The sequence below is a fragment of the Alexandromys fortis genome, unplaced genomic scaffold (genome assembly GCF_014885135.2).
Source record: "Alexandromys fortis isolate MF-2015 unplaced genomic scaffold, M_Fortis_MF-2015_v1.1 scaffold_4, whole genome shotgun sequence".
Classification (NCBI taxonomy): Eukaryota; Metazoa; Chordata; class Mammalia; order Rodentia; family Cricetidae; genus Alexandromys; species Alexandromys fortis.
The window spans coordinates 16,364,007-16,390,550 of record NW_026067944.1 but is presented as its reverse complement, the minus strand read 5'-3'; the positions used below and the strand labels follow the sequence as shown (position 1 = coordinate 16,390,550).

The window sequence follows — 26,544 nt, the reverse complement described above, 5'->3', positions numbered from 1 at the left end:
ACAGATGTGGATGCAGATGTGGTCCATGCAGGCAAAATGATGCAAGGGGATACACATTTGGCATATCATTCTTGTTTTTAAACTTAATACTCTTAGATGATCGTATTTTAAATGCATCACAATTACACAGGCATACTCCATGTGTGTGTAAGGATATATATTGATTTTCTAAGCATCACAAAAAATCCAATAGCTACTTTTTTAAAGCTATTATCTATGCTTGTGTGTATGATGTGTGTTGAGGTGGGGGCATGCAAATGGGCAGTGTGCAGTCAGAGATCGGAGGACAGCTTTCAAGAGTCAGTTCTCTCTTTCCATGTTCTAGAGGCAGGGTCTCCATTATTGTTTCTGCCACTGGGTTACTTACTCAGGGTAGACAGCCTATCAGTCTCCACGCTATTCTCATATCACACTGTACAAGTCCTAGGATTATGGATGTATGCTACAGCATCAGCTTCTTTATGTGGATTTTAGAGATTGACCTCAGACCACTAGGCTTGCACAGCAAGTGCTTTTACCCACGAAGCCATTTTGATGGCCCCTGTAACTACATTTTTACAGATCTATAATCTTTAGGTGAGAATAACAGAAATGAAAAGTAAAATATAAATTCTTTGCAAAATTTTAAGACTTTTATTTTTAGGTAGGGTTTTATTGTATGGTCTGGTGGCCTGGACTCACTGTGTAAACTGTGTGGACCTCAAACCCAGAGATTTGCATGCCTTTCTCTTTCCAGTCCTAAAATTAAAAGTGTGCACTCCTGTATCTAGCCTAATTTTAAGACTCTTAACAAACAAAAGGTCAAGCATACATTAACAAATGCTTTCTTAAGGACCTAAAGCACAATAAGAATAGAGTTCTATGAGCCCTAGTGAGAAGAGAATGGAGATTTGGGGAAGAATCTTGTTCTGTCTTAGTAAAATTAGATGTGTGTTCTGAACAGGGCTGCAGATGGGCCGGCCTGACTGAGAAGTTAGGACTCAAGAACACTTGTGAAGTGTCTCGGTACAGGCTAACAGCAGCTATCCTCTCTGAAATCATTGATGTCTAGATGGATGGCAGGCAAGAGCAACCCAGACAGAACAATGGCAACCAATCCCCAGGTGCTCTTTGGAGCTCTCCCTCTTCCTCCAAAATTGTAAGCAGGAGCAAGACTCTGCAAGGATAAAGACAGGTCTTTGGATGCATTTACTGAGGATGCTACAGTCTTGATTTTTCAGATTCAATTCCTACTGCATAATGCATAGCTTCTAAGACAAAGCTCTGAGCTTAGTGTTTCCCTTAGTGATTTCCACGACTTTGTATTTGCTGGCCTTTATATTTCTAATTGTTAGAAATCAAAAATGGAGACAGGCTCAGAACAGCACGTTATTGATGACAATGTGCCGAGCAGGGGAGTTGAAGAATATAGGCCCTGCTCCCAGTGGGTGAGCTGTTAGCGGCTCTCTTGCCCCCTAAGCAGAAAGGACCTCACCATCATTCTCTGACAGTAGCAGGTGTTCTTCAGCATTCCCAGACAGGGCACTGAAGATAAGAAATAAGAGGAATCCCCATTGTTCTTTTTTTCCTGCCCTTCAAAGGTTGCCTAAGTCCTAGATCCTATTTCTTTTGAGGCAAGCCCAAACAGTTAATTCTCCTTATTAAAACATCTGAGCCTTGAATAACTCCCTGTCCTGTGAGTAAAGCAGCCCACGCAGCTGCAGGGAATTTGCCTATCATTATCCCCAGGAAGATGTATGCAGTTTGGAAGTATATTCATGCAGGCCACTGGATCTGTCCAGGGAATGATTCAAGGATGCCTAGTCCCTGCAATCCCAGAATAGAAGCAGCATTTTATAGGAGCAAGTCACTTTGTGAAGAAGATAAAAAAGAAAATAGAAGGAAGGCCAGTTCACATACAATGTACTGCCGAGAGACGGCGGACCAATCATGGCGCATGCTCAACGTGGCAGGACGGCAGACGAACTGAGATGGAACAGGCCGGATTATTTTAAAAACTTTGTTTTCCAGCACAAAAGTCACCGGCTGTAGGAGGAGAGGCTGGTGGTCGTGAGAGGACTGGAAGTCCTTGGGAAGTCATAGTGAGCAAAGAAAACTGCAGTGACCATGGAGCCCAAACCAGAGGCAAAGGGACTGGGAGACAACAGTGGGATCACAGACCACACGTGCAAACGCTGTGCAGCAGATTCCTGCCTATAACCTAACCAACTATAGAAAGACTTCCCGTTAATGGAAGTGAAAACTGAAGGTCCTCATTAGCGGACACAGGCAGTAGACTTCAACTCTGAAACTCTGCTTTTTTTTTTTTCTTCCTGAGAGGTTATCACACTAACTCTAAATACAGACTCACATTGCAGTGTGATACCCATTTGCATGAAAATAAAGGAGCAGGAAATGGGTTGACAGGAATGTTTCCCAGGAAAGAGGCCATTCTGGGCTTCTGAGGAATCATTAAGATGTGTTCTAACTAAGAGCTAGCCCAAAGGTCTGTAATGTCACTTGTGACTGTTTACTATAAAAACTAATAGAAAGCCAGGCTGCCTCAGAAGAGTCTGCAGGTAGACCAGCGTGCGTAGATTCGGGACAATAGCAAAACAACAAAGTTGAGCTGAGGAGATGGTCCCGTTGCTGAAGGGCTCGCTTTGCCAATATGATGAATTGAGTTTGAGCCCCAGCATCCATGTAAGAAGAAAGCTGTGGAAACTCGTGATTCTGGCGCTGAAGAGATGGAGGCGAGCAGATCCACCTAGCCTTCTTAACTAACTCCAGGACAGCAAGAGACTGACTCCAAAGAGTCAGTGGGTGGTACTTAAAGAACAACCACAAAGGTTGTACTCTACCATCTATGCATGCGCACACATGCACACACACACACACACGCGCACACACACACACACACACATACACACACACATACACACATATACACACACACACACACATATACACACACACACATACACCTCAAAGGCACTCCCACATCTCTTCCCACTGTTCAAAAACAACTGCTCACATTCCAGGGGGTGTCATATCCCAGCATTCAAAGACAGAAAAGGTCAGAGTTCATTTTTTTTCTTTTTTTTGCTTTTTATGACTAATGTGGCCATCTCCCAGAAACTGCCTGAACCCTTTTAGAGCTACAGAAACCATGCAGTAGGTTCAATATAGGGCATTTGACATGGGAGATATTAACTACAATAAAAAAATAATCATAAGATATGGATAAAGAACCAAGATTTTGTTGAAAAAGTTTTCGTTTTGTAATTTTCAGGTACTGGACAGCAAAATTTTGTAAAGTTTAAGCTGACCTATGATTGATTTGGAGTTTATGGAAAACAGTAGCCCAAGCCCTGCTGATCCAGTACCAGGCAAAGGCCTTTGGGTATGTATGCCTGGACAGAAGATGCTGCCAGAGCTGCTCCGTGCAGCGCCCCACCACCACCACCACCACCACATCCCCTACCTCACAGACAGCTATGTTCAGATCAGTCACATCACCACCAGACCAAGGCTGCAAAGTCAAAGGCAGATTGTGTCCTGGGTCTATGGCTCAGAAAGTTCCACCTCTTGCCTCCAAAGTCACAGAGCAGATCCTCCGTTCTGGCTGCCATGGTAAGAAGCCTCTGCCTCGTTCTCCTCCTCCAGCAGTGACTTTCTAGTGCCCTCTACTGAGGAACTTTAACATAGGTCTCTCTGTCAAGAATTGTTTAAAGGAAACACTGTGTTGATCTTAGAGCCTTTAAAGAGCCAACAGAGATCTAGATGAATTTCTCTCACTTATCACAGGCTCAAAGTGTATGATAAACACACGCTCACAATAATAACAAGTGTATCCTAGGTACACACCTAAAGGAATATGTCGGCATACTGCAGAGTTGTCAACACATGCATGATTATAGCTACACTATTTGCAATAACCAAGGCGTGTAACCCAGCCTAGCTTTCTGTGCATTAAAAAATAATGAAACTGAGGTATACATACACAGTCGAGTTTTATTCAGTCAGAAAAAGTAATGAAGTGCCATCTTCAGTTAAACAGATGGAAAGAGAGTAACTGACATACACGACTTTCAGAAACACAAAGATATTTTCTCAGTCCTGAAGACACGTACCTACATGCCTGCCTTGGACACATGTATCTTTATCTCTGCATCTCTGTTTGTTCACAAGAGAGATGCATATTTGTCCAAACACACACACTAAAAATAATACCGTATCCCCTGTGCAAATGTCTATTTTTATATAAATATATTTTTATATATTTTTATTTTTATACAGCAGTATATTTGGTAGTAAGTGTAGCGAGAAGCCACTAGGGTCTGTTGTAGGTTTTCAAGAATTTATTTAAGTATAAAATAGCAGTAAAAACTCCCCACAATGAGTAAGGATGTTCAGGGTTGCAAATGATATTCTGGAAACCATGCCTGTTTAATGTGAGACATTTGAAGACATTCTTTGGTGAATAGAGCTTTCTGGCCTGCATAAAGAGTAAGAGTTTATAAACTAGACTTTGTGCTCTTTATACAATTTTATTTTAAAAATATTTTAATTTCATGTAAGGTATCTTTCACTTAGACAAAGTCAACCTTATATTTTAAAAATCCAAGTTGCTTTTCCTGCTAAAGACTTATCTCCTGCCAACTTAGCCAGTAGCCACCCCTAGAACACGATGCTCCTCCTGCTGGGAGCCATTCATTCCGAGGATGCCACAAAAGTGCACCGCTGAGAGTCATATTTCTAGGTAACACGTAGCAAAGCTTTGGTAGCAGTCCAGTGCTCTTTCCTTGAGGGTTGATGTGGGCTAATATTGCTGAGGGATATTTGAAAGCTGCCAGTGCCTTCCTGAACCATACAACACCTACAGTGTGCAGAGCTTGCAGGGGTCCTGCCCACCTCGAAGAGAGACGGCTGCGTTGTAATAGATTTGGCTGTGAATATTGAGCTGGCCATGTGCGAAACTGCAAAGCTCGGTGATAAAGTTGTATCTGGATGTGAGACATAATACTCAGACCTCCTGTAGCACAGTCAAAATGTATAGCAAGCTCGACTTGAAATGGAGCTCAGAGACTTGATACTGGAGCACATTGAAGATGTTAAACACATTCTAAAACTGACTGGAACTCAGTATGGGAGAAGGTGAGGATTAGACCTAGGCTAGGTATGAAAAGGGAAGGTTGCTGTTCATCCCTCTGAACAATGACACTTTTGCCTCAAGTGTGCACACTTTCTCTATTGTCCCTCGCCTTTCTCTTTCCTTTCACTCCAATACTCCACTCAACATATCCACACTCAATGAAATGCTGGAAAGACCCTAAGACCATGTGTGTGCCTGTGTGTGAGAGAGAAGAAAGCATCTAAAAACACAAGGCACCCTGGAGTCCAAGCACTGTGAGTGGACATGCTGCGTTAGTCATACAACCTTGACAATTTATTTAGTTACATTATTCTTCGATTTCTTTCCTGGAAAATCTGGTAAAATAATCATACCAACCTGTTCTGGTTAAATTTCACAAAACGCATGAAACCTTTGTAGTACAAGGACTGGAACATAGTGAGTGTACATGACATCAAAATACAACAGTTTTCAATATTGGAATAAAAATCAATATTGTTTTAATGATAGAAACTACTTTTAAAAGGCCACAAATTTGAAGAAAAGCAAAGGAGTATACAGGAGAATTTGGAAGAAGGAACGAGAAGAAATGTTCCAATTATATTACACTCTCTAAAATTAAAAAACTTTTAATAATTTGAGTGTAAATAATTGATGAATATAAAAATCTTAACTAATTTTGACTGGCAAGTCAAATAAACAACTAAGTAATTGAAATGCTGAATTGTATATTAAGGAAATTTTATTTTATATAGTCGTGCATTGCATAGCAATATTTTCTTGACCAACATACGCAAATGGTCGTGTAGGATGAAACTGGAGCTGCAAACTGCATCTCCTGGGGCTTCGGTACTCACAGCAGACGTAACACAGCCTGTCTCCTGTGTCGGAGCAGATGGTCACCTGCACCTCTCCATGTGGTTACCCAGGCCTTCCCTAGAGCATGACCTTCTCCATTCTTAGATGTGTTGCCCAGGGATTCAGACTCCAGGAGGCAATTCAAGCAGACCAGATGGAAGCCAAGGGACTTTTATGGTTCATTCTCAGAAACGGCAAGCATCACTTCTGCTACATTCTATTGATTGCCAAGTCATTGAGTCCATCCCAGAATCGATGCAGAGCAACGGAAAGCCACATCTCAGTGGAAGAAGTGGAAAACAATTTGGGTCCCTTTAATCTACCTCCAAAATCAGCAAGGTGACTTTAGGTACCTTCCCAGCTACTGCCCTTGACAGCCAACCTTCTTCCAAGAATGGTCTACCCAGGTTGTCTCTACATGCTCCTTGATGATCTTTCATCTTGATTTTGGACTCATTTGTGCACTAAAATTCTTCTTGCAAATGATGATGATGATGATGATGATGATGATGATGATGATGATGATGATGATGATGAAGATGATAGGACGACTAGTAGTAGTAATTAGATACTTCTATGCTAGAAAATATGGCAGGAAAGGCAGCAAGTTTTTCCTCCTCCCTAAGAGTTAGTTGAAGGAGTTGAATATCCCTGTAAGTCTCATATCAGATTTCCTGTCTCCCTGGAAGTTTCTTCGTGACCTTCTTCACATCCTTTCTTTTTTCTACCCATGTTCTTCTTTTTAGTCATTCCCAGCCCCACAACCACACCAATTTTTCTTCTGCCTTAACAAGTCCACACATGAAGTATCTTTATTTCTGCTGCTACCCAGCTAGTCAAAGCCAGAAAGGTACCTGATTTCCTGAAGAGGCATTTCACTTGCTCACCAATGCACACTGCCATTCAAATCTATGTTTTAAAGCACACTCTTGTGGTTTGAAGGGGAAATATCCTTCACAGGCTCATGTATTTTAACACCAATGCTGGTGCTACTTGGAGTTTTTATGGAAGCTTCAGGAAATACAGCCTTAATGGAGGAAAAGTGTCACCAAAGATGGGCTGAGAGTTTAGAGTCCTCTTTCTCTCTCCCCCATCCTCTCTCACACACATGTCCTCCCTCTCCCCTCCCCGAAAGTCCCCCATCCCACTTCTTGCATGTGAATGAAAATGTGACCAGACAGTTTTCTATTTCTGCGATCATTCCAAGCCATCACTGACATAAGGGGCTCTTTTCCTCTGGAAACATAAACCAAAATCAACTGTTCTTCCTTAGAGAGCTACTGGTCATGGTATTATAGCACAACAGGAGAAGAGTCAATAGCATAGCTCTGAATGACAATTGACAATTTTAGAAGACTAAATGCTAAGATAGTGGTCTCCCCTTGTTCTTGAAATAACATTTGAGTCCTACAAATCTGCCCTCCACCCCACAGCCCTTTCTCCTTCATTGCTTTACTCTAATTTCCTCAACTTACCCTGCTCACTCCACTTCAGAAGATCCACCCTACTTGGGTAGGATTCATTCTCTGACAAAAAATCACAAGCTCTCTCCTGACCAATTCACTCCCCACCACTTAGTCAAACTCTTTTCTGAAAAACTGTCACATACATCTAAGCCTAAATGTTATGTTCTAATAGCTGTCACAGAAAATTATTTTTCTTCCTAAAATGCAAGACTAATTGCAATGGTAAATATATTTTTTTATAATTTAAATCCTATCTCCAGTACAATATAACTTGGATGAGAACAAGGACACTACAGAACAATCTGTTTATAGAACTGCACTAATAACTTTATCTCTAGAGACAGATTACCTGCTGTGTATTCTGATCTAGAACAAGCTGTAACCTGAAAAAATTACTTAATTCCTAATCTTCAATCCTCTTACCATAAAATACTTTCTACTGATTGTTCTGTTATAACCATTATCTCAACATAGTGACCAGAATATAGTTGATGTTCATTGAGTTTTTAATGATTGAATAACTGATATTTCTACATGATATCCCATAATTTATGAACATATATGCTGGATGTATTTTAAAGGTACAATAATATATATATTGAGGAACTTTAAAAAGTATTTGCTTTATATAAGGCTAACATTTCACTTATCTCAACATCTGTACTATTTCAAAACATCAGTTACTTTGAACATTTCAATGATGGTTAACTCTAATTTGGCCTACTTGAATTTTTAAATCACAATTAAAAACATTCTGATATATATTTACATATTAGGACCAAAATTTAAATACTTTTAATTAACTTTTAATAATATAATTAAATTTTATATTATATAAAATTCATATATAAATTATTTATATATAAATCTATGATGGGCTTGAAAGAAGACTCAGTAGTTACAAGTGCCTACTACTCCTTCAGAGGAAAGTGAAGTTCCCAGCACCCACAATGGTTGGCTTCACAACCATCAGTAACTCCACCTCCAGGGTACCAGAATCCCTCTTCTGGTCACCATTGGGACGTGTGTGTGTTTGTGTATGTATGTGTGTGTGAGAGAGTGGGAGGGGGAGAGGGAGAGGGAGAAAGATAGAGAACAAAAAGGTAAAAGTTATCTCTTTGGGAATAAAGAGAGAAAAGAAAGGCTTCCCTCCTCTTGCCATAATTAGTGTTGCTAACTGGTTATATGATTTAAGTTGGGCTTTAAGACTAGAGACAAGGATTCATAAATGATGATTAGGCTGATGTTGTAGGAACAAGTATATAAGTGTTAAAAGATAAAATCAAAGGAGGCTTTGAACACCAACTTACAGGTAGAACATTTCCCTATCAGAAACATAGAAAAAGAAAGAAAGGAGAGAGAGAGAGAGAGAGAGAGAGAGAGAGAGAGAGAGAGAGAGAGAGAGAGAGAGTTGACCAAAGTCTCTGTCCCATCAGGTCCCACATTGGTTCAATCGCAAAAAATACACAGAAGTCTATATTAATTATGAACTGATTGGTCTAGTAGCTCAGGCTTCTTACTAACTAATTCTTACATTAACTCATTATTCTTATCTGTGTTAGCCACATGGCTTGGTACCTTTTTAGGCGAGGCAGTCACATCTTGCATCCTCTTCATCTAAGTGACAACTACAGGCTGAGCTTTCCTCTCCCCAGAACTCTCCTGTTCTCACTGCCCTGCATCTACTTCCTGCCTGGTTGTCCCACCTATACTTCTTCCCTGGCTACTGGCCAATCAACATTTTATTGAACAAGTACAAGAAACAAATCTTTACAGGGTTAAACCATTGTCCTGCAGCAGAAAAAGAAGGAAGGAAGAAACTGATGCTTTTATAATATTTCTTAGCAATAGTAAATTTAATAACATTAGAATACAGTTAAATGTAATGAATGAGTACTATTATTATTAAAATTAATGCTAATCTAATAATCCATAATCTTCTGACTTTCTTTTTTAGGTACGTTTGCCCCCTTGTTGCAGCAGCAAATATTTCATGAGAAAATAGAAATGTGAATTTGCTATTTTAGCCCAATATCTTCCGGTCAATTATTCAACCATTGTTAAGCAATGGAAAAGAGGGCATCATAGTTAGGGCTAAGTCCAGAAACATTTTTGCTCATTTTCTTTTAATAATTCAATTTTGCATTTTCTCTCAGAATGGAGCAGACATTAAATGCCCAAAGAATGTATCCTTGGAATCAAATCATTATTTGTTTATTTGAATGTTTCTTATATGGAATTTCATTAAATTATAGGGTTTTTTTTTTTTTACCTAACTAACCACAGTATTCTCTAACTCTTTTGCAACAACAAAAAGGAACTATGAGAGGTTTTTAATAACATTCATCGGAACATGATGCACACTGGGGAAGTGCTGTATAAATAAATTTTGCTAATGAAATCTCAGAAAATGCCCAGTACTTTTATTAAAAGATGTTTTATTAAGAAATCAACATGCTCTAGTTCACTCTTTTTCTCTTAAACCACACAGCCTCATAGCAACCCAGAGTTTTATCATTATATTTCTCCCTGAAAATATCTCAGAATAACAAATAATTTTATTTTACTACAATGTTAGTCAAAATCTGTATAATTTATCAACATCATGAGAATAGCTGTATAAATTATTGGTAAATTAATTTTCTTCAAATTTATCAAAAGTGTCTCCATGCTCATGTTTCAAGTTATGATCTTGCATTCTGAAGGTTCAGAGACAAGAAGGTCTTGAGTTCAAGGCCAGCATGAACTACATAGTGAGAGGCTGGAGGAAAACAACCAAAACTATCACAGCAAAATTTATTCTAGATCATTAAAGAGTATGTTAACTTTTATCTAATCGGGACATTATGGTTTCACAGGTAAAGTTTGTATGATTTAGAGAATGAGGAGACAGCTTACTGGATAAAGCACACAAGTTCAGATTTCCAAAACCCATAGAAAGCTGGATGAAATAGCAGACTCATGAGTGAGATGTAAGGGAGACAGAGAGGAAAAATCCCAAAGGTTGAATGACATATTCAGCGATGAATAGGAGAACTTGAAACAAACAAGGACAAACAGGTAAGGACCTGTACCTGGGTTATTCTCTGACCTCCACCTCTGGGGCATGCATGCTCACATCCATACACAGAAACATACAAAACCAAACCATACACACATATGTTTTAAAGGCATGGGCTTTTATGCTGCCATTTGTGTTTTAGAATCAAATCTCAATGGAGTAACAGATTTCACACACTCCCAGTTGAAAGAACAATTCCTTTCTGGCTTTATTACCACATTACACTGTACTTAAGGGCCTCACAGGAGACACAAATTCTAAGCCTTTAGCCCCAACACTCTCTGTTTCACCCCCCAAAGACTGTGAATATGATGTCACTGCTGCAGTGAGACTATGCAACATGGACCAGTTTACCTGATGATGGGGATATTGCCCAGGTAAACTTGACTACCCAGAGAGTCCTGAGAAGCAGACAGTCTCCCAGCAGAGGGAAGAAGATGTCCGAGAGAACCCCCTGCCTGAGAAGGACTCAATGACTGTGACTCTTTTGAGGATAAAGCACCAAAGCAGAATACAGACGAGCTTCTGTCTATAAGGCCAACTACTAAAGGCCAAAAAAGAAATGGCTGCCTCTCTATGACAAGTGCAAGGAGCTACATTTTGCCAAAACTGGGAATCATTGAGCATAGCCCAGCTGCTGGTGGGAACAGTCAGCCAAGGTCTTGCAACTTAGTTTTTGGAGATCCTGAGCAGACAGCTCAGCTATGCCATCCCAGACCTCTGACTTTCAGAAATATGAGACTTTTAAAAATGGATTTTGAAGTGCTAATTTGTGTTGATTTATGAGCCAGAAATGGAAATCTAAGACAACAGAGAGCATTCCTAGCACCCATGAAGTCAGTGCACTAACAGATCTCAGACAGTTTACTGGTGACCAGACACTGTAGTGCAAACCCCTGGCATGCAACATGCCTCTTATCAAAACTATGGGTGCTGCAAATCATCTTTTAAGCTTCATTATTTCTAATAAACGCTTTTATAATATGTGAAAAAACATACCTTTTTATTTTGTTTTAAGATTTGTGTTTTGTTGTTGTTTGTTGCTGGTGTGTTTGTGTGTGTGTGTGTGTGTGTGTCACATGTGTATGAACACCTGAGGAGACCAGTTTCTTGAGACAGGTTCCCAGAAAGCACAGACTAACTACCAACTTACTGTGTACCTGAGGATGACCTTGAACTTTAGATTTAGAGCGCTGGGACTATAGATGTGAAACACCACACACAACTTATGTAGTGTCAAGGACTAAACCCCGGCTCAGTGCATCCTAGACAAGCGATCTACCCCCTGAGAGGGAGTGGGAGACAGAGAAAGACACTTTTAAAATAGTCATCATTGTTTTCTAATAAATAAACAATATGCCGATAGTATAGCAGAACGCTGAAGCAATGTTGATTGAAGTTACTAGGTTTTAAAAGAGGTTCATTTCCACCCCAGACTCATACTTAGAATCATTGTTAAAATCTGATAACAGTGCTTGTCAATAGCAGCATACATTCTTCTTCTAAAATGCACCTTTATCATCCAAAATGTTATTTGTAATTGCCTACATATGCCCACCACTCATCTGCTTTAAGTTTTCTCTCCCTCCTCCTGGATCCTACTGTAACTCATAAAAGCACTAATTTCTCAAAATTCCATCAACCACAAATTAACCAGCCATTTTCCCATTTCCTTGTGATTAACCACACCTAAAGGCTTCTCTACCATTTCTAGCATTTCTTTTTAACTTTTGCCAACAAACTTGTATATTAAAGCGGGTTAATAAATAATTCTTTATACAAATGACTTATTAACATAATTGAAAGAAATTTAAAAAGGGCTTAAAGCTAGGCATGGTGGCAAACAGCTGTGGTCCCAGCACTTGGCAAGCAGAGCAAGAAGATTGTAAATTTGAGGCCAGTCCTGAATACTGAGGGAGTTCCAGGCAAGCCTGAGCTACATGGAGAGACCCCGTCTCAAAGACAGACAAGCATGCAAATGCTTTAATATGACAAATGAATAGAGGAATAATTATTTTACTGATAAACTTTTTTTGCCTGGTGATGGTGGCCTTTAATCCCAGGATTCAAAAAGCAGAGACAGGTGATTTCAAGACATCCTGGTCTACAGACATAGTCACAGGATAGCCAGAGCTCACAAAGGAACTCTGTCTTCAAAAACAAAAACAAAAACAAAAAATTCATACAATATATTTTGACCACGCTTTTTTATCCCCCACCCTAACTCCTCTTAGGTCCCCTACACCTCCCTACCCACACAACTTTTTGTTCTTTCTCTCAGAGGGAGACATTTTAAAAGAAGTTTCATGTTGAGTGACTTGAAAGACAAAAAGGCCAATAAGCAACAATAGCGAAAAAATAATAATACAAAAATGAATATGAAAAGAAATGAGTTTATTTTGACTATACTGAGGTGTTTATTTAAACACAAAAAGGAAGGACACAAAAGGCTTTGTAAGGTAACCTCATGTCACAACTTCACACAGTCCTCACCTCTCCAGTACTGTGGATTCATCAACCCTTTATTGTGAAATAAATTTGTTATTTTTTGGACCTTAAAACTTGTTTTCATTTGTATATAATATGGCTCTTCTTAACGCAAGCATAAGCTTACTCTCCTCTTTATGAAACCCTCCATTATGTTTCTCGTAGTAATTCAGGGAGTAAAAGCTACTTTAGGGAATAGTCTTCCAAGCTTTATAGCTGGTTTACTATTATGACCAAGCAAGGAAATTTCACTTCCAAGAGTAACCACAAAGCCAGCTACTTTCCTCTGTAAACTATTGTTCCAACATATTTCAGCCTGAAATTTTCCAGCTGTGCTGAGGGCTTCTCCCAGACACATGGAAACTATTTCTTGGGGCTTATTTTTAATTATAGCCTTTTACTCTCCTTTGGTTCTTCAGATATTTCTTCTCCCAAGGTTACACGATGCTCTAGAGACATAACATTCGTGACACCACCACTGCATGATCGTCTGCAATGATGAACATCACAGGATACATGGAAGCCTCGCCGCAGAATGTGGGTTTGGTTTTTGTAGTTTATTCGGAAGGATGTCCACACTACCATCAACGTATGTGCTTTGAACTCATCGCATGGTATTCATCCGGTTAGATGTCTACAAGTACCACACAACTAGGATCCCACAAAATGTCATGCTAAGCAAGATCCACACCCGTAATAATGGGAGGGGAAAGAGGTATCACACAGCTTGTAGCAGGAAGCCCGACTAAAGAATATTGCGTAACTTGCCCGTCTTGAGAAGTGACCTCCTAGCGACCTAGGCATCTTCCTGGCAAATGCTTTTGAGAAAACTTTCCAACAGAAGTCATGTTCATTTCTCAGAAATGGACAAAAAAGAAAGCAGAATAACCGGTGAAGGTAGATATAAATGCTCTAAACTGAATTCTGAGACGGTCATGCTGGATATATTCGTCATTCTGCCTCAAATTATTAGACTCTCAAAAGTCTGACTTAGTAAAAAGTAAATCCAGAATGTATGTATCCAAAAAGAGGTTTAAAAGACCCAAGACATAATCTATGCAGCCAGCATAAAGGGCCTACCACCTTTCTTGCATACGATTCTTAAGCTGACCAAGAAGAGCAGAGCAGCTGTTATGCTCCAGACACCACAGGGAAGGGTTCTCACATGACTTTTGTCTCATCTACTTGTAGGCTTTTTAAAATCAAAAAGAATCCACTCTCTGCTACCAGAATAATTTTTTCTTCAAATAAAGAAAAGATGGTGGCCCGGGAAGATGGCTCAATAGGTATAGGATTTCCAAGAGAATATGAGGACCCCAGAACCTACAAAAGCCAGGTGAAGTAGCCTAAATCTGAAATCCCAGGGCTCCCATGATGATACAGAAGGCAAAAACTGTACTGCAAAGGTCACCTAGCCCAGCACAGGAATCTGTAGACAACAAAAGACAGGCCTTGTCTCAATCAAGGTGCAAGATAAAGATTAACACCTGACCACCACTGGGCAGGAGCAACCCCCTCACATAGGATCCACTCACGGGTACACACACAAAGGAAAAAAAAGGTGCAGTGGAGATGGTTGATAGTATAAAAAGTTAATTAACTTCAATGTTACGTATATAAAATAGCTAATATAGCTACTGTTTTGCAGACATGAATCTGAGGTCAGCTATGGGAAATGATTCTTAGGGGAGGATTGGGTTATGGCATGAACAAAGATGTTTCGTTTTTACTTAGTATGCGTTTTAATTCTGGTGATCACACGTCTTTGACTAAGCCAAAAGGTCATGATAAATTTATCATATTGTTACCACAGCTTGTGCTTTAAAATTATTCTAACCAGGGCTACCGATCATAATGAGAGACTCTCAAGAAGCCCTTAGAGCAATGGCAGTTACATCACTGTGGAAGCCTTAGAAACACACTGCCTTAAACCCCAGCCAGTTCGGTGACTCACAGTCTCAGGGGTGGGCCTTGGCAATCTGTTTCCACAAAGCTCCAGGCAATTCTTTTTTTTTAATTAATTTATTTATTTATTAAAGATTTCTGTCTCTTCCCCACCGCCGCCTCCCCTTTCCCTCCCCCTCCCCCAATCAAGTCCCCCTCCCTCGTCAGCCCAAAAAGCAATCAGGGTTCTCTGCTGCTCCAGGCAATTCTAATACACATTGAAGTGTGACTCCAGCACTGTGCTACCTATATAACCTTTTAAACTTGCATGTACTTCACACATACATACACACACACACACACACACACACACACACACACCTGTGTGATTCTCACTTGGAAAAAAAAACAGAAAGCCCAAAGTGACACATTATTATGGAATTAGTGCACTGAGTACTCTTTGTCAACTTAGACAAACTCGAGCCACTAAGGAAGAAGGAGCCTCAACAGTGGAATTACCTCCACCTGACTAGTCTTTAAGCATGTCTGTGGGGCATTTTCTTGATTGCTTATTAACTAAAGAGTTGCTGGCTCACTGTGAATGGTGCCATTCCTGAGGAGGGGGGCCCGGACTGTATAAGAAAGGTAGTTCAGCAAGCTAATAATTGGTGTTCTTCTATGACGTCTGCTGCAGTTTCTGCCTCCAGGTTTCTTCCTTACATTTCTGCCCTTGCTTCCTTCAGTGATGGATTGTGCCCCGGGGAGTTGTAAGATGAAATAACCCTTTCCTCCCCTGGTGGCTTTTGGTCAGTGTTTTTCACAGCATCAGAGAGGCAAACTGAGACAATTGGGAATTCAGTTGTTCAGCAAGGAACTTCATTCTTTCTTTTCATGTTTGGTCAACTTAAAGATAGATTGTGCTGGTCTTTCTCATCTGGGGATGATTTTATTCCCTAGGGCATTTGAAGCCATCTAGAACATTCTTAATTAGCACAAGTAGAAAGCCAAAAGCAAAGAAAACTGATAAATACTATACAGTGTCCAGAACTCAACCTCCTAAACACCCACATAAAAAGAATCATTCAACCATAAATATCAACAGAACTGAGGATGAAAAACTAAGAATCAAAGAATGAAGAATTCAAAATTTAAATAAATATTTAAAAAAAATAATTCCTGAATGGCTAAACTCTTCACTAAAACACTCAGCAATCTGATTCAGTTGAGTAAATATCCTCTGTGATATCAATTAATATTTAAGGCTTTTCAAACTGTATGGTCTCCATATACCAAGCATGGTAGCTAAAGCCTGTAATCCAAATGCTCAGGAGGCTGAGGTTGGAGGCCAGCCAGAGATTTACGCTCACCTTGGGCTACCTAGTGAGTTCCATGAAAGCCTGGGCCACGGAGTGAAACTGCGTCACAAATGACAAGGAAACAAAACACATGGCCTCTGGGCCGCATGCAGCTCTGGATTGTTGAATCACAAGGGTGGCACAGCCTGTGATTGAGTATCCACGAAGTTCAGTCAAACGTTATTTACAAAAGTTCACAGCCAGAGGAATTTAGCCTGTGGATCACACTTTGGGCATCTCTGGAAACGTTTAAAAGCAACCTAGCAAATTGACTCATTCGATAAAGACACTTGCAGCTACTACATATGGTGACCTGGGATTGATCCCTTGTCACACACACATACACACACACACACACACACACACACACACACACACACTGAATGAATGAATGAATGAATGAAGAGTTAATGAGTGAGTGACTGAATGAATGAATGAACTCTTAAAATGTGTGTAAGAATATTTCATTAGGAAGCTATGATGGCCAGAGAAGGTGTCACAGTGGAAGAAACCGTTAAACTGAGGCTTGAGTGATGTAGAAGAACACAAACCACAGTAGAGAACCTTCCCCCATTTCACTTATTGCTTGATTCTTGTGGCAACCCTGTGACACTGAGAGGACAGCAGCAGAACCTGTTTGGAAGATAAAACCGGATTAAGGTGACAGGCCAGGTACTAGAAAACACACTTTAGAACATGAAATTTAAACTCACAAATGTTCTGAACGTTGGAGAAGAGCTTCAACAAAAAAATACCACTTACCAGGGTAGGGAATGGGGATTAGAAAAGCTAGTAAAGAGAATAAAACATGAGTGGAAAAGAAAACAGAAAACATAGGCCAGTACTGGGAGGGAGCTCCAGTGAATACTGAATTCGCCCACATTTAACTTTCATTTGCTTATTACCCCAACCCCAAAAAGGTAGGAGTAAGATTAAAAAAAAAAAAACTTCATTAACATGATACCAGGAAATGAACAGACCAGATGAAGACTGCAGGTTCCATTTTTACTTAAATATTCGTTTGCTAGAACAGGATAAGGAATGCTCACACCCAAGACCAAAACATTCTGTAGGCGAACCACTCCCTGGATAGAATCCATAGTGACGTCTCTAATGGAGTAGGAACTTAGTAGGATCCTAGGACTTTTGAGGTAGAAATAGGTCTACTTCTCTATACCTGAAATACAAGGTCTGGATATTAGCCACACCTGTTAACAGTAACCTTGAGAGAGCAGGGCTCCCTGCTCTAAATCTAGGTGGGACCTTTGTTTGAGGTAGAAACACAATAACCTTGAAGGAATAGAAGTTCCAACTCTCTCGTCTTTGGTCAGGGTGGAATGGCAACAACTTTGAGTATGCTGAAACTCTCTGACCTTCAGACAAAGTAAAAATAGGCTCACATATTTGGGCCTCCACATATACCTCCCTTTTATTAATTTTAATAAAACCTGTGCTTCTGCAACAGGATAAATGAGTGTCTGCCTTAGGTTATTTTCCCATTTTACAGACTTATCCATCTTTGGTATATGCATTGGAGTCATACATGCCCATGTCTTAAGCACCTGAACAGGGACATGTATGATTTTAGGTAAGGAAATGTCCTATTGCTTGTTGTGATTCATAATCCAACCAAAGGAATTAAAAAGAAGTTGTAGCATGTTGGGCATAGCAAACATTCCAGCAATGTTCTGTCTACATGGGCAGTTTGTAGAATATATTCACTCTTAGCCTAATACCAATGGGACTAGAGCTGATGTGTGCTTTGCCAAGACTGTATCCCAATTCCCAATATCCAGAGAAACTGTAGCAATTGAAATATATATTTTGCTTCTGAAGTCTTGATCTCTTTAATCAGCAGCTGCTAAAACCATTTCATTCCAAGTCTGGCAACCATGTTCCATCCCAGATCCTATGGTGGAAGGAGAGAACTGATTTCCACAAGCTGTTCTCTGACCATCACATGCCTACTGTAGCTCAGGTATTTGTGTACACAGGAATAGTACTTTAAAGAGGAACAAGAATCATAGAAGAGAATCATCCCCTCTCTAGACAGATAATAAGTATACAGACAGACAGATAGACATAGAGACAGATACAGTGGTAGATATTGATATAGTTATAACCCTCCCTCCTCCTTCTTCCTTTCCCCCTCTTTGGGTCAAGGAGGACACAGTACAATGAGCTAGCCATCTGAAAGCTAGAATGTAGGTTTCCTCTGAGCCAGCCCTGTCAGCTCTGGGATCTTGTGATTCCAGGCTACAGAGATGTGGAAGAGTAAGCCTTTTGTTTAATACACTCCATCTGTGGGATTTTATTGTAATATCCAAAGTAAACCAAATGCCTTGAACATTCTATAGAATGCACAGATAAAATTGTCCTTTCTATTGGAGATCCAGTAGTCCTAGAGAAGGTCTTCATTTACCCATCAGAAATAGCTTTAATGCAACTTGAAAAAAAAAAGGATCCACAATTATTTCCTAGTGTCAACTGCCTGCCTGAAAAAGTAGAGAATTGTTTAAAGGAATATAACAAAAATCTATCACTCAACAATAAGAAATTTGCAACGTTTAACATGCAATAAGTAATTAATGAACATGTCAAAAGAGAAAAATATAAAATCTAATCCCAAATCTATCAATTAATATAGAGTAATGAATAACAAAGGTGGTTTAAAAGACAAAGACTTTAAAGGAGCTATAAAAGTACAAATAGGTTTAGGATATAAAATAAAATATAAATACAATGAGGAGATGAAATATATAAAAACACAAATAAAACTCTTAGAAATAAAAAATACATTATCTGTAAATTAAAATTTACTGGGAGAATAAACTAAGGTCTTGATAAGGATGAAGGAAAAGTATACTGGATGATACAGCAATAAAAGCCACCAAAACAAACCACAAAGAAAACAATGATACAAAAAAAAATATACAGTCTCAGTGTCAAGCAGCCTAAAGTGTATGTTATTGGCTCTGATAAAATAAAAGGTGAAGGTAGAGTGAGGAATGAAACTAATTATAAAGATAACAGCAGACATTTTCTAAATTTGATTAAAAAAGAAAAGCAATAAAGCCAAGCTGCTTAATAAAGGAAAGAAAGGAGAAAACGAGGAAAGGGACGGAGGGAGGGCAGGAAGAAAAAAGGGAGGCAGGAAGGGAAGGAGAAAATGAAGAAGGTAGAGAGAGGAGGGAGGGGAACTAAGCCCTTTAACCTGCTTATCTTTTAAGCAAACACCAATGCATGCATTTATCTAAAGCCTTTATGTTTTAAGTATGTGTTTGTGTGTGGGGTGGAACATGTCTCTAACATTGCCAGTAAGGCTGGAAGAGAGCACCAGTACCCACTGGACTTGGACTTGCTAGTAGTTGTGATACCTGACGTAGGTAATGGGCACTGAACTCAGGTCCTCTGCAAGAACAATACGTGCTCTTATCCACTGAGCCATCTCCCCAGCCTCCAATGCATTTATTCTATAACCTTTCTACTATCTCTTCAGAGATATGATTGCATCTAATGGAGTCAATTTGAAGAATTAACTCTTTTGTATCCTCTATTCAGTCTCCATCAGAACCTGTTCCGCACCAGCCTGTCTTTCCTCTCTGGGATTCAGGTCTGTTACTGATATGAGTATAGTTGGTTAATTTTTTAAAATACAGGTGGTTTTCATCATCTTCAGTCACATAACGATGAAACAGTCCCTTTCTAGGCCATGATGTGTGGTAAGGAAGATGCTGGCCCTGCCAGAGCATGATAAACAGGATAGCAAACTGTCTACAGAGTACAGAAGCATTCACTAGGTTGAGAAAGACCCAGGATACCCCACTGTGAAATATTAGGTTTGACTTAAAGAGCCTACATTGCTTCCAGTTGCATATTAAATATAATATTTGATTAAAGAGTATTAGAAAAATATAATTCAATAGTTTAATTTCTTAAGAAATAAAAAAATTAACAAAAAATAAATAAAAAATCACTTATAACTATTACTTACATAAATTTATTGTTGAACATGGAATTATGCTATAGCTGGGTGCAGTGGCACACACATGCTTTGAACCCCAGCACTCATGAGGCAGAGGAAGGTGGATCTCTGTGAGTTTCAGGACAGCCAGAAGTGTTACACACAGAAACCTTGTCTCAAAAAAAAAAAAAAAAAAAAAAAAAAAAACAAGTGTGTGTGTGTGTGTCGAGATACACAGATTTGCTTTTATTTGTATTTGTGTGTTGGTCAGTAACTGTGGATGCCCTAAGAGGCTGTCCAGTCACCTATAGCTGAAGTTACACATGGTTGTGAGATGCCTGACTTAGATGCTGAAACCCAATTCCAGACCTTCCACAAGATCAGTAAGCACTCTGAACCACAGAGCCACCTCTTTTGCCATAGTTTCCTTTTATAAAATACAATGTTATCACTCTGAGAATCTCACACATGCAGTCACTGGATTCTGAGCCTATTCAACCCCAGTTTCTCCTCTTAACTCCTCCCAGTTCCAATCCTGATTTCCCCTACCCTCCTAACTTCTTGTCCTCTTTTTCTTGAAACTGTCATGTCCAAATTTTAGTCCCCATCTACTCCTAGATATGGGGCCATCCACTGAACAAAGTCAATCCAGAAGGGGCCACAACACTGAGCCAAATTGGCCCTCTCTTCCCCAGAAGTCATCAACTATTAATTTCTCCTCGGCCATTAATAGAGGGTTATGAACCCAATCCCACGCTATGGTAGAATGTTAACTAACTTGACCTTGAATAGATATTATGCAGGCAGCCAGAGCTGCCAGGAGTTCATAACTGCAACAACCTTTTTTGTTTTTTGCAAAGAAAAATATTCATTTATAAATTTATTTAGAAAATAAATGAGTGTTTGAGAACAAAGGTATTTAACCTTATTTAAATATTATACAATGTATATGTATATAACTTTTTATATTTTCTCATCAACAGCTATACATTTTTGTTTTATCATTAAAAATAATTTTTTTGCTTATTTGAAAAATTATTAGAACAACTTCTCTCTATATAAACTATATAAGCAATGGAAGCATCATTTTAATTCTTCAGAGAAGGTTTTTTATTGAGCTATACATTTTTTCTCTACTCCCTTCCCTGACTCTCCCCTCCTTTTCAACCATCCCCTAAGGTCCCTATGCTCCCAATTTACTCAGGAGATCTTGTCTTTTTCCACTTCCCATGTAGATTAGATCTAGTGTCCTCGCTGTTGTCTAAATTCTCTGGGATTGTAATTTGTAGGCTGGTTTTCTTTGCTTTATGTTTAAATCTCGTCATGTCCAGAGGACACGGTTTCATTCCGTCTCTCCCTTACTTCTGACTCTTGCAATCCACACCTCTTCAATTGTCCCCGAGCCTTGGTGAGAGGTGTCATATAGATATGCCATCTGTGGTATCTCTAGATTGATCCACAGACACCTATTCTGTACAGTTTAAGCAGTTGTGAAGTTCTTCATTCATCAGCATGAATTGCACAAAGAAACATTGTCTGAGAGCTACACTAAACTATGGGTAGAAAGATCCAAATATAGGGGCAATTTGTTTTCTTTCTTCTTCCTCTTCGTCTTCTTCCATAGTTTCATTTTTCTGTCCAGACGAGCAAAACATGTGCATGAGTACTGTGCTTTCGTTATGTTTCCATGTCCCAGTTGCTAGCACTTCTTCCTGTTCTTGGCTTTACTGCCTTCCCTTACCACTCAGAAGTTTCTGAAGTGCTCTTTTCCCTTTGTGGGAAACTCTTCACCTGCCTCGCTTGCTATCCTTCTCTTCCTTCCTGCTTCCCCTTTTGAATCAGCTTATACTATTTCACATCTTCATGTTACTATGGATTTTCTAAGTCGATAGTGTGCTTGCGTGAACGTATATGCATATGTGTGCAGTGCCTGCAAAGGCCAGAAGAAGAAATCAGGCCCCCTTGCACTGGAGTTACAGATGCTGTGAGCCATCATGTGGGTTCTGGGAATCAAACCCAGGTCTTCTGCAAGAGCACCCAGTGTTCTTAACCACCGAGCCATCTCTCCAGCCCCTAACAATGTGTTTTTAATGCCACACAGGCAAACACCAAGTCTGTTCATCTCTGCATATCCAGGTGAGGTAACTGGAGCAGCACTGTGGACTGGAGGCAAAATTTGCACAAAAACCCTATTGGCTACTTACAATAATACTTACTTATTGTTTACTAGGAGTACTGTTTGATTCTCCAGCAAAGCTCAGGACTGGGCTGGTATTTGTCCTTACTTTAAATGCTGCATGACTCTTCGAATAGTCAGCTATACATTGAAATTGACTTATTTAGCTTTCCTTGGGATCCTAGTTGCTACGTGGAGAATCAGTTAAAAAGCATTGTTACGTTTAACATTTAGAAGTAACATATAAAATAAAAATCTAATGACCCTACCAAAGAAAGTGAGCTGACCTTATGCCAGGAAGTGAAAATACTAGTTTATGATAAGATATTATAAAATAGAAAGGAAAATGAGTGCAGACCCAGAAAATCCAAGTTCACATGCGAACTCAAGCGTCCGGCCTCGGCAAAAAGAATCTGTGTCACAACATCGCCACCCAGTGGCCAGATTCAGAATCGATTCGACTCTCGTATTTACGCATGCTGTTCAGGTCTGTAAATGCAATGCTTTGAAGCGTTTACTTAATTCAGAAGAGAAGTAAAGTGAATAATCTCTTGAAAACCCAAAATTTTGTTAGATCCTTTCATCTTCATGACTCAATACAGCATTGGAAATCTGTTGCTTTCCTCTCTGATGGTTCTCAACTCTTTCATTTCACACATATCCAAAATGTTATAAAAATCACATAATTATTAACAAGAATAACAAAAGGTCAAAAGGGGACTGAATCATCTTTCTCCTCTCCGATTCTAACTGTAACTTCTTTTAATAATCATTATCCCCTTCCTCAGAAGTTTATCTTTCCTTCTATAATCTGGAATGCACACCCAGGTCCTGCTTAAATATAAGGAATAAAGTGTATGTGTGCATGCACACATGTGTGTACAACTGTGGGGGGGGTAGCAGAGGTATGTATGTTTATATGTGAAATTGAGGGATCAAGCCCAGAACCTTATTAGGCAAACATTCTATAACTAAGGTATCGCCTCAACCCCTGACAAATCTTAATATTAAAAACTCCTCATTGAATAGTCAATTAGTCACTTTACCATGCAAGGAAAGGGCATTTTCTTCATCAAAAGTCTCTCAATACTGACACGTTCCTATGTTACAATCTGCAGATAGCACAGGGAAGGTATTGCCAGGCTTGAGCCTCCAGGAGGGCAAGGACAGCGTGGTCCCCTGATGATTCTTCTGTCACTTCTGTCTACTGGCAATCCTATAGTGCGTAGAATGGCTGAAATGGGTCATCTATTTACATTGTGTGTGTGTGTGTGTGTGTGTGTGTGTGTGTGTGTGTGTGTGTGTGTAGTAATATACTATGTGTTAATATGTCATATGAAGTTTATAGTCTTAATCCTTTTTGGCTTTCTAATTCTGTAGGGGTCAAATGACAGAAGATTTTTCTCTAAGGCCTCTTCCAAATTGGAGAGTGCAGGAACTGATGCAGTCTACTTTTTATAGGGTGGTGGCATCTATCTTACCGGATGGCAGTATATCTCTTATAGGGTGGTAAACGCCTTATAGGGTGATAGTTTTATATAAGGATCTTGGATGGATCCTCAACTCTTAATAAAATAAAAAGTGGAAAACCAGCAAATTGTTTACCAGCACGGCAGAGACAAGCCATGCATTTTGGAGGCAGAGGCAGGACTCTGGAATTCTAGGTCAACCTGAGCTACAGAGGGAGACGAGTGGGGGATGGGGATTGGTTTTCTATTACTCCATATGTGGAAAAAGGTTTTAAAACGGTTGCTACACACAGAACTTAGGGACTTTTTTTTTTAACAGAACTTGCCTCAAGTTTATTTGTAAAAACAGCATAAGGTCCTGAACATCTGCAAATACTGTGTAGGTGTTCACACAAGTCCATCTGTCTTCACATTGGCAAACTGCGACCTTTTTTATGGGGCCTTCACAGGGGCCTGGGCACCTTTAGGAGCCTGAGCTGCAGCTGAGGCCTCTGCCTTGGCTTGAACCTTGGGCTTTGTTTTTTGGAGCCTACGACCCCTGGCCATGTAGCTTCTAATCCGCTTCCCAAGCTTGGAGTGAGCAATTAAAATCAGACGAGTGAGTTTGCGGGTGGGACCCTTTGGCACCTTGGGCTTCACCACCTGGGGCTTCACCAGGGCCTTGATGGCCTCCGCACGTGCACTCATGGCCTTTGCATTATTTGCCTGCATCTTCTTCAGGCCTTTCTTGTTGTGCTTCTTGGCAAAGCGCATGTTCCTCGGGAACTTGTGGTCGACCCCCTTGAGAGATTCGTATCTTTGTGACCGGGGTTTCTTGATGCCGTTTCTGTGCCATTTCCGGGACTGGTTGTGTGTGGTGTGGTTCTTGGACTTGGCCATGGCTGGACAGTAATCGGCGGCTCCCGAAGCGCCTGCGACCAGAAGAGAAAGAGGGGACTTTTTTTTTTTTAACAGAACTACTTTAAAGGGACAGCAGCTGTGGGTTTTGAGAGAGAAAAACGGCACCATACAAATGTTCTTGATAAAGAACTTCAGTGCACCAAACGCCCAACTAATCTGGTTATCTGAGGGACCAGCTTTGTCATATGCTTGATAGGCTGGTAACTACAGTTGGAGAGAAAAGCAAATTAATTCCATAAGTTCAAAGGAAGCAGCTGTCGGTAAACATAGCAGTCATTTCTATCAGTAAACTCACTGGAGCAAGTCACTCTGGAGACTTTGGAGACTCTGAGGATGCCTCTGTCGATGAAGAGCAAATGAAGCTAAACTGTTTCACCACGCTTCGTTTCTCCTGGATCTATTTCTAGAAACTTTTGGTTGGCAAATACCCAGGATGTGAGAACGTCCCTCAAAGAATGACAAATAGGAAGGGAAGTTTAAGACTTTCAGCAGACTGTAACGAAATGTCACAATTAATTAAAATAGCGTTTAAACATGCATTTGTTTAAAACTAATTTACAAGCATACGTCATTATGGGTTTAACTGAAGTACTGCATGCTTGGATGTTCTAGTCAAACATTTTCAGTAGCCACAGTGGTGTATGAGTCATCAAAGCCAGTTCTAAAGCCTCATAATGCTTCAGAGTGAGGGGGGTGGCCATCTCCTTAGTACCTTTCTTAGAACTGGCTGTACAACACTCTTTTTCAGCACTCCAAAAATAGCTAGTCCCAGAAGATTCATTGCTCGCTAATATCTTCTATACTTGTGGGCTTGTTGTTGTTGTTTGTTTTAGGTGAAGTCATAACTGCATGGTTTTAGGCATCATCAAGGAGAAGGTTTATGGATCTTGGGAGACTGCCTGGTCTCTCTGTAGGGAGTATGTCAAGTTCAGTGTGCCTCCAACTATATTCCTTATCTTCGTTGACAAGCATTTTACACTGATATTGATTTCTACTATGCCACAAAACCCTAAACCCTTAAACCTTGGAATTTCCCATCCCTCTTACACACCTGTCCTCTGTTCTGCTCAGTTATACTCGGATCCTTCTTGTTCTTACCTCAACACCATTTTTCCTGCCTAAATTTCCTGTCCCACTTCTCATGCCACTGTCCCAGAAACGGGTGCTCTGCCATCATCTCTTGTACAAAATATTGAAGTCATTTCCTAAGAATATCTCACATATGAGAGCTGTCAGCTCTCTATCAAGGTCCCACTTATTCTGTGCCATTATTATATCTTTCTTAATGAAAAAAATTGGGAGCATATCCATTGTAAATGTGATAAGTTTCATAAAGATGTGTCCTACTTGTGTATGTCTGTACACGTTCATATGTATGCAGGAGCACATGTATGCCCGTGTGTGCTCTTTACGTGTGGACACTAAGGTTAGCATTAGGTGTCTTTATCAGTTCTCATCATATTGTTTGACTAAACCTGGGCTTATAATTCAGCTAGACTGGCACTGTCTAGCAGTTTCCCCTGAGACTGGTACAGTTCACTTTGCTCACTAAGTTTGCAACTCTCTCTGGTCAAGTGTTTCTGGGTGAGATTAGAAACTAAGTCACTGGACCTCGGGTGATGGGCAGCCCAGCTGAGAGCAGGTGGGCACTCTGGGACCTGCTGGGGGACTGGATAGAATGAAAAACAGAGGGAGGATGAACCCCCTCTTGTCCACTCCTCACCATTAGAGATGAAGTCCTCCTTACTCTGCCCACAGACTGAACGATAGAACTTGCTCTCCGAGATCTTGTATGTGCAGGTGACAGACCA

General features: G+C 40.0%; 1 protein-coding gene across 1 annotated transcript; it reads right to left on the bottom strand.

The window, feature by feature from the left end:
• Positions 1 to 24,265: 24,265 nt before the first annotated feature.
• Positions 24,266 to 24,955, bottom strand: LOC126505588 (60S ribosomal protein L29-like). Its single transcript, XM_050148702.1, has one exon. It carries the CDS (start codon positions 24,839 to 24,841, stop codon positions 24,266 to 24,268), a length of 576 nt encoding a protein of 191 aa, XP_050004659.1. The 5' UTR covers positions 24,842 to 24,955.
• Positions 24,956 to 26,544: the final 1,589 nt, after the last annotated feature.

What these genes read in the sequence shown, in the direction of transcription:
- LOC126505588 (XM_050148702.1), bottom strand. Translation starts at nt 24,841, where the DNA reads ATGGTGCCGTTTTTCTCTCTCAAAACCCACAGCTGCTGTCCCTTTAAA.